A 12,669-nucleotide genomic window follows, 5' to 3' on the forward strand; every position below is an offset into this window, starting at 1 on the left:
TTCAATCCAAAACACCAGTAATGCACATGGAAACAAAAAAACCAAAAGAACATTGATCAATGAAAACTCAAAAAGGTGACGTTTTAAAGGGAAAACAACACTGAGGAAATCATGGAATAGAATTTCTTCATCGTTTATCTTTTTAGAGTCTTCGTCGTCCCCCTTTCAGAGGTCCTTGGGGGGGGTATTATAGAGGTACAGACAGGACAGATAGGGGGGTTGGTTACAGTATTAAAGGGACACACAGAGGTCCGTTAGGTGGGTTGGTTACAGTATTACAGGGGGGTTTGTTGAGAAGTATCTGTGTTTCTGAGGTCCAGGCACCCCCCCCCTCTGTGCCCTGCCCCTTGTTTCTGTGGTCCTGACACCGTGCTTCTCCTAGTGGTACTGCTGTCTGTCTGTGCTGTGTTGAAGGTCTGACGGACTGTCTGGGTGGGACTCTCTGCCAGGGCTGCTGGGGTTAAAAGGCTGAGCCAGTGATGGCGTTGAGTTGCTTCATGAGTCCCTCTAGGCTCGCCATCTGTTCACTCAAGTCGTCTTGCTCGTAAACCTAGAAGATAAAAACAAAATTCCTCTGTCAAACAAATTCAAAGAAGGATCACCGTCCAGAATAATTGCAGGGGTAAATGTATTGCTTTTTATTCAGTTAAAGCAGAGGTGTCAAACTCCTTCCACGGACAGCCGAGGCTCTGCAGGTTTTTACTTTTTCCTTTTCTTTAATTATTTTTATTTCCCCTTTATTTAACCAGGTAGGCTAGTTGAGAACAAGTCCTTTATTTAACCAGGTAGGCTAGTTGAGAACAAGTCCTTTATTTAACCAGGTAGGCTAGTTGAGAACAAGTCCTTTATTTAACCAGGTAGGCTAGTTGAGAACAAGTCCTTTATTTAACCAGGTAGGCTAGTTGAGAACAAGTCCTTTATTTAACCAGGTAGGCTAGTTGAGAACAAGTCCTTTATTTAACCAGGTAGGCTAGTTGAGAACAAGTCCTTTATTTAACCAGGTAGGCTAGTTGAGAACAAGTCCTTTATTTAACCAGGTAGGCTAGTTGAGAACAAGTCCTTTATTTAACCAGGGTAGGCTAGTTGAGAACAAGTCCTTTATTTAACCAGGTAGGCTAGTTGAGAACAAGTCCTTTATTTAACCAGGGTAGGCTAGTTGAGAACAAGTCCTTTATTTAACCAGGTAGGCTAGTTGAGAACAAGTCCTTTATTTAACCAGGTAGGCTAGTTGAGAACAAGTCCTTTATTTAACCAGGTAGGCTAGTTGAGAACAAGTCCTTTATTTAACCAGGTTAGGCTAGTTGAGAACAAGTCCTTTATTTAACCAGGTAGGCTAGTTGAGAACAAGTCCTTTATTTAACCAGGTAGGCTAGTTGAGAACAAGTCCTTTATTTAACCAGGGTAGGCTAGTTGAGAACAAGTCCTTTATTTAACCAGGTAGGCTAGTTGAGAACAAGTCCTTTATTTAACCAGGTAGGCTAGTTGAGAACAAGTCCTTTTATTTAACCAGGTAGGCTAGTTGAGAACAAGTCCTTTATTTAACCAGGTAGGCCAGTGGAGAACAAGTCCTTTAATTAACCAGGTAGGCTAGTTGAGAACAAGTCCTTTTATTTAACCAGGTAGGCTAGTTGAGAACAAGTCCTTTATTTAACCAGGTAGGCTAGTTGAGAACAAGTCCTTTATTTATCCAGGTAGGCTAGTTGAGAACAAGTCCTTTATTTAACCAGGTAGGCCAGTGGAGAACAAGTCCTTTATTTAACCAGGTAGGCTAGTTGAGAACAAGTCCTTTATTTAACCAGGTAGGCTAGTTGAGAACAAGTCCTTTATTTAACCAGGTAACCTAGTTGAGAACAAGTTCTCATTTGCAACTGCGACCTGGCCAAGATAAAGCAAAGCAGTGCGTCACAAACAACGACACAGAGTTACACATGGAATAAACAAACATACAATCAGTAATACAATATAAAACATCTATATACAGCATGTGCAAATGAGGTAGAATAAGGGAGTTAAGGCAATAAATAGGCCATAGTGGTAAAATAATTACAACATAGCAATTAAACCCTGGAGTGATAGATGTGCAGAAGATGAATGTGCAAGTAGAGATACTGGGGGGCAAAGGAGCAAGATAAATAAATAAATACAGTAAGGGGATGAGGTAGATTGGATGGGCTATTTACAGATGGGCTATGTACAGGTGCAGTGATCTGTGAGCTGCTCTAAAAGCAAATGCTTAAAGTTAGTGAGGGAGATATGAGTCTCCAGCTTCAGAGATTTTTGCAGTTCGTTCTAGTCATAGGCAGCAGAGAACTAGAAGGAAAGACGGCCAAAGAAGGAATTGGCTTTGGGGGTGACCAGAGAGATATACCTGCTGGAGCACGTGCTATAGATGGGTGCTGCTATGGGGACCAGTGAGCTGAGATAAGGCGGGGCTTTACCTAGCAGAGACTTATAGACGACCTGGAGCCAGTGGGTTTGGCGACGAATATGAAGCGAGGGCCAGCCAACGAGAGCGTACAGGTCACAGTGGTGGGTAGTATATGGGGCTTTGGTGACTAAATGGATGGCACTGTGATAGACTGCATCCAGTTTGTTGAGTAGGGTGTTGGAGGCTATTTTGTAAATGACATCGCCGAAGTCAAGGATCGGTAGGATAGTCAGTTTTACGAGGGTATGTTTGGCAGCATGAGTGAAGGATGCTTTGTTGCGATATAGGAAGCCAATTCTAGATTTCATTTTGGATTGGAGATGCTTAATGTGAGTCTGGAAGGAGAGTTTACAGTCTAACCAGACACCTAGGTATTTGTAGTTGTCCACATATTCTAAGTCAGAACCGTCCAGAGTAGTGATGCTGGGTGGGCGGGCAGGTGGGCAGCGATCGGTTGAAGAGCATGCATTTAGTTTTACATGCATTTAAGAGCAGTTAGAGGCCACGGAAGGAGAGTTGTATGGCATTGAAGCTCGTCTGGAGGTTAGTTAACACAGTGTCCAAAGAGGAGCCAGAAGTATACAGAATGGTGTCGTCTGCGTAGAGGTGGATCAGAGACTCACCAGCAGCAAGAGCGACATCATTGATGTATACAGAGAAGAGAGTCGGCCCGAGAATTGAACCCTGTGGCACCCCCATAGAGACTGCCAGAGGCCCAGACAACAGGCCCTCAGATTTGACACACTGAACTCTGTCTGAGAAGTAGTTGGTGAAGCAGGCGAGGCAATCATTTGAGAAACCAAGGCTGTTGAGTCTGCCGATAAGAATGTGGTGATTGACAGAGTCGAAAGCCTTGACCAGGTCGATGAATACGGCTGCACAGTATTGTCTCTTATCGATGGCGGTTATGATGTCGTTTAGGACCTTGAGCGTGGCTGAGGTGCCCCCATGACCAGCTCGGAAACCAGATTGCATAGCGGAGAAGGTACGGTGGGATTCAAAATGGTCGGTAATCTGTTTGTTAACTTGGCTTTCGAAGAACTTAGAAAGGCAGAGTAGGATAGATATAGGTCTGTAGCAGTTTGGGTCTAGATAAATTTAAATTAAGACCTAAATTAAATGAAGACCTAGACAACCAGGTGAGGGGAATTCCTTACTAATTAGTGACCTTAATTTATCAATCAATTACAAGGGTGGAGGGAAAACCTGCAAACACTCGGCGCTTTGTGGAATGAGTTTGACACACGAGTTAAGGGAACAATAGCAAAGTAGGCCTGAAGGAAAAACAGATACCAAACTACTTTTGAAAGAATTATTCGCCAACAGTTTCCATTCCATACAGTACTTTATATTGGCGTGATCATACAGTACTTTATATTGGCGTGATCATACAGTACTTTATATTGGCGTGATCATACAGTACAAAATGGCTACCTAGCCAGCCAGGCGAAAGAGAGGTCTACTGCAGGATTGATAATTTGACCAGTAAAATGTATGATCTCCATATTGGTAGGTAGGTAGTTGTCTTTTTTTTTTTGTATCTTTGACGGCTAAGATTCCTAAAAAAATAGTCATCCCGAGCCTGAAGCCTAACCCTTGTGATGATCGCTAGCTATGATTACTTTAAAAAAAAAACTCAGCTTTGTGAGTACATCATCCTGGTCTAGCTATTTACAGGCATATATTATCAGATTATTTCAGCTATGGAGTATCAGATTCAATTACATTCCAATCTTTTCACCAACGTTAGAGTGAAATCTTTTGGATGATAAAAATGCGAGCCCGATTGATAACTTGTACAATTCCCTTTCTTTTTTTTAATGTGCTGATGGTTCATCGCTACTTGGGGGAAGACGAGGACGAAGAGGAGGAGATTGAAATGGAGGAGACAGAGGAAGTTGGAGCCAACACGTTATGCTATTGCCTCTCAGACAAGCTTTTTTGACTGGAAGGTAACTGTTATGTACTATGAGACCTATGTATAAATTAGGTAAATGTTTTCTAAAATACTTTGTCTCTCTCTCTCTCTCTCTCATATATAATATATATATATATATATATATATATATCTCTGTAAAACACCGTGGTGGACTGTCAGCTCTCAGACGTATAGCTGCCCCCACGATGGTAAGGAAAGACAGAGAGGTTGAAAAGACTGCACTGCAAACAGGGCTGAGGGACAATCACACCCTCGTCCTGACACAGACACAGATATCCATAACACTAGTAGGCACTAGTAAAAAAAGAGACTCAGATTATTCACCCAGTAGCCCAGATTGTCACTGGTCATTTCCCCTTTGTTGCACGCTTTTAATTGGTTCCCATTCTGGAATGTATGGACTTGTTGTAACGGTTGTCGTATGGAGTAGATCAAGGCGCTGCGGGTTGAGTGCTCATATTTACTTTTATTTGAGACACGTAACAAAACAAAAAAACGAACGAACGACAAACAGTCTTGCAAGCTACACACAGCTATGCAACAACAACTTCCCACAAAAGACAGGTGAAAAAAGGGCTACCTAAGTATGACTCCCAATCAGCAACAACGAAGTACAGCTGTTCCTGATTGAGAGCCATACCAGGCCAACAAAGAAATACACAACATAGAAAAATCATAGAAATACAAAACATAGAACAATACCCAAAAACCCCGGGAACATATAAAACAAACACCCCTCTTACATAAGTACATATCCCAACAAACCCCGAACCACATAAAACAAACACCCCTCTGCCACGTCCTGACCAAACTACAATAACAAATAACCCCTATTACTGGTCAGGACGTGACACTTGTTCCTATTCTGACCATTAGACCATAGGCCTACTGGAATGTATGGAAGAATAAATTGAAGTTATGAAGTCATTGAAGCCAATTATTGTTATTATATGCCTTATTCTTATGATATTTTGTAATTCCGGTTAAATCTTGATGACCAATATCTCTCAGATGAATGATGTAATTAATGTTACGACAGCGTGATGTACCTATGAATGAAACACCTCATTCTCCTTGTATTGATATTATACTACTTGTGTACGTCTTTCCTTGTCAAAATGTAAGACTAAATGCTGTCTGGAATATGTTTGGGTACAGATATGTGTTTTAATGAACTACCCAGATAAGAACGTGACTGATCACAGAACGTTCCATGGAATTCTAGAACAATAGCGTCGGTTTCTAAAACCGTCCGTAACCCATTCACAGTAAAAGGGTATTACTATTGTGATTTCAGATTATCAAGGCTTGAAGGAAAAAGGAAACCTGCACACTGCTCTTTATAGTATCACTGATATTTAATAAGCTTTACGTATCGGTCTAAAAAAGGTAGAAATGTCATGTTTTAGGTCATTAAAATGTATTGCGACTGGATAATCCCTGTCGTTTCGCCTGATTGAACTTTTATGTTAACTAATTCTCTGTTTGTAACCCATTCACAGTAAAAGGGTATTACTATTGTGATTTCAGATTATCAAGGTTTACAAAATAAGGAAGACTCAAATATGCTCTGTCTTTAAATTGTTTTCTGTCTTCGTTAGGAAGTTGTGTAAATGGCAGGTGTTTGGGGTGGTGGGGGGGGGACGGGACTGTACAAGATACCTATTTTTACAGGTGTTTATTTTTCTTTGACTGATTACCATTTCATTGACGTGGTGCGATTGTGTGTCACATCATTTGAAATGGCTGTTTGTATCATGTATCAGGTATTCGTATACAGTTTGACACCAGCTGTCACGTCCTGACCATAGAGAGCTCTTATTTTCTATGGTAGAGTAGGTCAAGGCGTGACTGGGGGGGTTTATCTAGTTTATTTAGTTCTATGTTGTTTTGGTTCTAGTTTATTTTTTTCTATGTTGTTTTTTTTTGTATGATCCCCAATTAGAGGCAGCTGGTCATCGTTGTCTCTAATTGGGGATCATATTTAAGTAGTTGTTTTTCCCCTACCTGTGTTTGTGGGAGATTATTTTGAGTTGGTTCATGTTGCACCTCTTTCGTCACGGTTTGTGTTTTGTTTATAGTTTATTGTTTGTTTGGCAAAGTTTCACGTTAAAATAAAAGATGTGGAACGATATGCTCAGCTGCGCTTTGGTCTCCTTCTTACGACTCATTAATGCACGTAGAGGTCAGGGTCTCGGTAGATTCCGGAATTCCAAAACTCTCCTACTGATGATGCAACAACGCCAATATGGCGATTTACAGTTAAAACCTGGTGCAGGGTTCGTCTCCTACGTTTGGCCTCAGGCCAATTCTGTTCTGAGCTAATAGTTAGCGGGACATAACATAATTAGTATATAATATTAGCACAATTAATTGGTCTGCACTTTAAATTGAACGACATTTTAACACATCTGATTAGTACATAATACATTCAGTGACAATAACATGATCATTTTTGATCTGATTAGGCTCCTAAAATTATGCTCACCAACGTCTCTATTCAATGATTATTTTTTGTCTATTTTCTCTGTGTGTTGATTGGTGGGGAAAAACAGGTCTATGTATCCAACTGTAGGCTACACTACGTTTATTTAACGTCATCATTTTGTTCAGAACAATTAGTTTGATAGCGAGAGAAAATGTCGCTGTTTGCAAAGAATTCAATCTCAGGCATCATTATGAATCTAAGCACGGAACTTTCAAAGTGGCCTTCCTGCCTCAGACAGAGGCCCGACGCAGAAACATTGAAGCGTTAACTGCAAGTTACAAACACTGCTTTTCTTTTGGGGGGGGGCTGTCATATTCTGTCACTTAAAACGGGTTAAATCTCCACTTACAAGGAAGAGTGAAAACAGTCGTGCAGATGGTGGAAAAACTTGAGGGTTTTACTGGGAAGCTTAAAAATTGTTCGATTTGGACTTGTCATCCAGAAGGCTACTGCACTTCAGCACACTGAAGAAATGACAGGCAGAGGGACCAGGCCGCAGCATTGTCACAGAGGTGATGGATGATTTCATCAAGGAGCTGAGGGACAACTTCTCCATCGGATTTGAAGACTACAGCATGTCCAAGGATATCATTGTGTTTGTACGTGATCCTCTCACAGTCCGCCCAGGTAGAGAATTCTCCTCCCTTTGCTAAGAAAACTATAACCTCGCTGGATGAGGCCGCAATTCAAACTGAGCTGATTTAACCTCCAGATGTCGAGCCAAATCAGTTTTGGGTGGCATGCTCAGTGGAATAGAGCACTGTAAAGAAACTTGCATTTTATGTACTAACAATGTTTAGATCGACTTACACCTGCGAGTCCTCATTTTCTTCTATGAACGCAATTATGGACTCGCGACAGTAACCGGCTTTCACACAAGTCAATCGAGGACTGTCTCCGCATCAAAATCACATCCATCTCACAACATCGTGTCCGAGGGGAAATGCAACTTTTCCCCACTCAGTAAGTCACTTAGTGGCCTATATGACAGTATTCAATAAATACTCACATTATTGAGAGTGTTTATCCAGGGATATTTAGGTCTCAATCTGACAGTATTTTCTGTTTGTTTTGTCGTTAAAAGGAGCAGGCTATCTCGATACAGACGTTCAGACACACACGCCTTTTTTTTTTTCTCTTTAAATTATTTTTTATTTAGGATACTACATTTTTGTCCAGTTGTAGTTGTAAATAGAGCAGTAATAAAAACAATCCCATGTCACGATTCCTACCGACGGTGGCGCCCCCTCCTGCTCGGGTGGCGCTCGGCGGTCGTCGTCACCGGCCTATTAGCACCGATTCCCTTTTTGTTTTTCCCTTTTTTTATGTTTTCTCACCTGCCCTGAGTTAGTCATTAAGCTATTTAGTTCAGTTGGCCCGCTCCCTATTGTGCGGGATTGTTTTTCTGTGTGTCGACTGCGTTTTGTTCGACTGTGCTTGTCGATTGTGTTTTTCCCTGTTGTTGGGAAACCTTTTATTTTGTACATGTGGTTTATTAAAATTACCACACAGCGTTCGCTGCTTCCTGCGCTTCTTTCCGCCACACAACAGACAAGCCGTTACATCCCAATAGGCTATATACATTTTTTTTTATCTTGTTAAAGATGCTCTTAAAAGTCTCATAGTCTACCAGTTAAGTTATTTTATATAGACCTAGGCTCGGGGATAGGAATATAATACAATTAAGCCTTCTAGTTGTTTGTAAAGTCTAATTAAAATGAAGATTATTGTTTAAATGAATTACTTGACTGGTGTAGGTTTTCTCCATCTGTTGCTGTGCAACACTTGCACAAACAAGTTTTCAGCACCAGGCGCTGTTCCACCTCCTATTGATTGCGTTGCAGCTATACGTTTCAGCACCACAGAATGGTCCGCTACCTACTTTTACTTTCTCCTGCATTCTCTCTCCTCTTTGAAAGAAGTTAAAATGTAACTATTGCCTTATTAAAAGGTAGGGTAACTTCCTTCTTGGGACATTGCATTTGAGAGTTTTTGCATCTCATCTTAACATAAAAAAACAAAAAAAAAAACATCATAATTCATTTTGGGGCTACTGTTGCTGGCGGGCAAGATTTGGCCCGTGGGCCGCCAGATGGGGAACCTTGGCCTAGTGTTTCCATTCCCTATTAATAAGCTCCACAATGTTAATCAGACAACTTAATACGTCTTACTAAATGAATCCTAGATTGACCCTTACCATTTAAGGTCGGGGACCATAATTAAAAAGCTATCTCCCTTATTATGAGCTGATGAAGCCCTGATGACAGCTCACTGATGCACAACTATTGGAATGTGTGTGTGTGTGTGTGTGTGTGTGTGTGTGTGTGTGTGTGTGTGTGTGTGTGTGTGTGTGTGTGTGTGTGTGTGTGTGTGTGCATGTATATATCTGTCTGTGTGTGTGTGTGTGTCTCGATTTTCCTTAATAAGCTTATTTACATTGTACATTTTAGTAACTTAGCGGACGCTCTTATCCAGAGCAACTTACAGCTTGTTGTGAGCTACTGGTCCATTCCCTTTTTAAATAAGCCTTTTAGAGCTAATGTAAGGCCAGGTTAATGTTCTCATTCCTGCTGTGGAGGCGGACATTTTGATAAAAGAGAAAAACATAAACACACCCCAAAACGTCTTGGTGCTTGGCGGCTTGGCGGCTTGGCGGCTTGGCGGGGAGAACAGATGAGCATATAAAGTGTGTGATCGATGCCAACCTATTTATTTTGGAGACACTCCCACGGACTTCATGGCTGATGAGAAAAGGCCAGATCAATTACAAAGATATGTGGGATGGATGGCAGGCAGCTGACCTTTTGAGCCAGCAGCAATCCCCCCCCCCCCCTCGCAAAGTAAGTTTTGGTTTTGCTAGGGCGTTGTGGACTGGGATGGCAAATGGGAGTAAGCATCTGCCTCTTTTAAGTCTATCCCAAACCTTAACCTTACATTAGCCATTCAGAGTAAATGATTAAACTTAACCTTAAACACTTCGAAATGTGACGTTTGGAAACATGGATGAACGTCTAATTCTGACGTGAGACTGTGAGATCGGGTTGCTCCCCTCCCCTCCCCTTCCCTTCCCTTCCTCCCTTCCTTCCCCTGCTTTTCTCATTACTCCAGCAGGTCCTATAAAGTGTTATGGGGCTGTCTAATGCGTCTCCTGACTCCAATCCATGATGGCACAGATGCTTTCTCCGTGTTATTGTTATTGAGATATTAATATTTAATGGAACGATTCTTCGCCGGCACTGTTCTGTGTTTTACAATTCATACTCGGAGTATGTGTGTGTGTGTGTGTGTGCTTTTCTGTCCAACAATTCTTAGTGCTCTGCTTCTGTCTTACATTCTCCATGCTCGCTTCATGGTGTTTTGGCTGTTGTTCTCTATCCATGCTCGCTTCATGGTGTTTTGGCTGTTGTTCTCTATCCATGCTGCCTTCATGGTGTTTTGGCTGTTGTTCTCTATCCATGCTGCCTTCATGGTGTTTTGGCTGTTGTTCTCTATCCATGCTGCCTTCATGGTGTTTTGGCTGTTGTTCTCTATCCATGCTGCCTTCATGGTGTTTTGGCTGTTGTTCTCTATCCATGCTCGCTTCATGGTGTTTTGGCTGTTGTTCTCTATCCATGCTGCCTTCATGGTGTTTTGGCTGTTGTTCTCTATCCATGCTGCCTTCATGGTGTTTTGGCTGTTGTTCTCTATCCATGCTGCCTTCGTGGTGTTTTGGCTGTTGTTCTCTATCCATGCTGCCTTCGTGGTGTTTTGGCTGTTGTTCTCTATCCATGCTGCCTTCATGGTGTTTTGGCTGTTGTTCTCTATCCATGCTGCCTTCATGGTGTTTTGGCTGTTGTTCTCTATCCATCAGAACACGACAGACATAAAGCCTTGATATTTCTAAATTGGACTGGGAGGAACAGCAGAAAGGTAGAAAGGCCAAAGTAAATGGCAGACATCATGTAAACAAGGGGTATTCTTCTAGAGCTCATGGGAAATCTTTCTGGATACATTCAATTCAAAATGGCCGTGCATAATGACAATGAACTAATGGGCATCCCACCTCAGGGTGTGTGTGTGTGTGTGCATGTGTGTATTCACAAAAATAACTAACCAATATAAAGCAAAAGCGACCAAATGAACAAAAAAATATATATATTAAAAAATATAATTATTCTCTTAACTCTATATTAGCAGATTCTGTTAAATTCCTCAGGTTTACCTTTTATGGAGTAATTAATCTTGTCTAATGTTACGGAACTTGCTAACTCATTAAACCGAAAAGATAGTGTAGGAGGGCTGTATTGAATTAACCGAAAAGATAATGTAGGAGGGCTGTATTGAATTAACCGAAAAGATAATGTAGGAGGGCTGTATTGAATTAACCGAAAAGATAATGTAGGAGGGCTGTATTGAATTAACCGAAAAGATAATATAGGAGGGCTGTATTGAATTAACCGAAAAGATAATGTAGGAGGGCTGTATTGAATTAACCGAAAAGATAGTGTAGGAGGGCTGTATTGAATTAACCGAAAAGATAGTGTAGGAGGGCTGTATTGAATTAACCGAAAAGATAGTGTAGGAGGGCTGTATTGAATTCCAATTCAGTTCATCTTTTTTCTCATACTTGTTCTATAAGTCTTGCTTATTCGTACCAAGGAGACACAATCGAGTCAAAGGTGAAATGTGAGTTTTGCAGACATAAAAGACAATTTGTCTTTTATAACAGAGTTCCAAAATGTAGCGAGTAAGTCACAAAACCAACCCATATTAAAGAAGGTAGAATCTTGCAGCGCCAACACACACACACACACACACACACACACACACACACACACACACACACACACACACACACACACACACACACACACACACACACACACACACACAAAAACACATCTCAGTCATCATTTTATTACATTTTTTCCCAGAGTACAATAAACTTTGTACAACAACCTTTATTGTAACCGTTTGCGTCTGAAGTACTAAGAACACTTTATTTTCGAATATAGAAATGAGACCATTCTTCACCGTATCCATCTTCAGCTAGAGTTCCTACTGCCATTTGTTTGATGGTTTTTGTGTGTCTGGTACTATTGGTGTTGAACAGTTCAGGAATACCTTGGTACATTGTGTTTTTTTCCCCTCTTCTTCATTATTAAGTAAATACTAAATTTGTAACAAGGTGTGGGTTCAACCAGAGACTTTTAGATTCAGCTGTTAGCTACCAATCCCATTGTCAATAACCAAGGTTTAAATGTAGGATGAAAAACTGGGATTTTTTTTTCTTCCATATATGAGAGAAAAAAATGGGGGAAAGATTCTTTATAATCCATAGTTTAAGGGTGTTTAAATGACTGGGGGTTAAATAGTAATCTTCCTCATTTATTTTAGGCTAATATAGGGCAGGTATTTCAACTCGTATAGGAAAACATCAGAAGATTCTAGCCCATGGTACCTAATATGTTTGTGAACCATTGCTTAAAATCGGTGCAAATTGTGTGGCTAGAAAATATAAATTGGAGATTAGGAATAATTCAGACCAGATATAACACTAATTACATTAACTCTGCCTATTAGGAATAATGGGAATATAAAATATTCATGCCGTTGAACACTATCTATTACAGATAGATAGTTTAGGTTATAGGAATCTTACGTCATCGGGAAATGTAAATTCCTAAAAACTTCATAAAATGTAAACACCATCTCTATCGGAGCTGTAAAGGTTTGTGTTTTGCGTTCAGAATTTAGAAATGGGCATAATTCCAGTTTTTTTTTGTCTCGTCTACTTTACATTTCACCAAAGTCAGTGAGCAGTTTCAAAAGCAC

The 12,669-nt window shown here is 40.7% G+C and overlaps 1 protein-coding gene across 1 annotated transcript in view; it reads right to left on the reverse strand.

Moving 5' to 3' along the window:
- Positions 1-334: 334 nt before the first annotated feature.
- LOC106591943 (netrin receptor DCC) overlaps positions 335-12,669 on the reverse strand; it is a 384,214-nt gene continuing 371,879 nt past the window's right edge. Inside the window, 1 exon segment of the mRNA XM_045703220.1 lies at positions 335-550. Coding sequence (XP_045559176.1) covers positions 461-550 — 90 coding nt within the window. The 3' untranslated portion in view covers positions 335-460.

Source organism: Salmo salar, chromosome ssa01 (assembly GCF_905237065.1).
Source record: "Salmo salar chromosome ssa01, Ssal_v3.1, whole genome shotgun sequence".
Taxonomy (NCBI): Eukaryota; Metazoa; Chordata; class Actinopteri; order Salmoniformes; family Salmonidae; genus Salmo; species Salmo salar.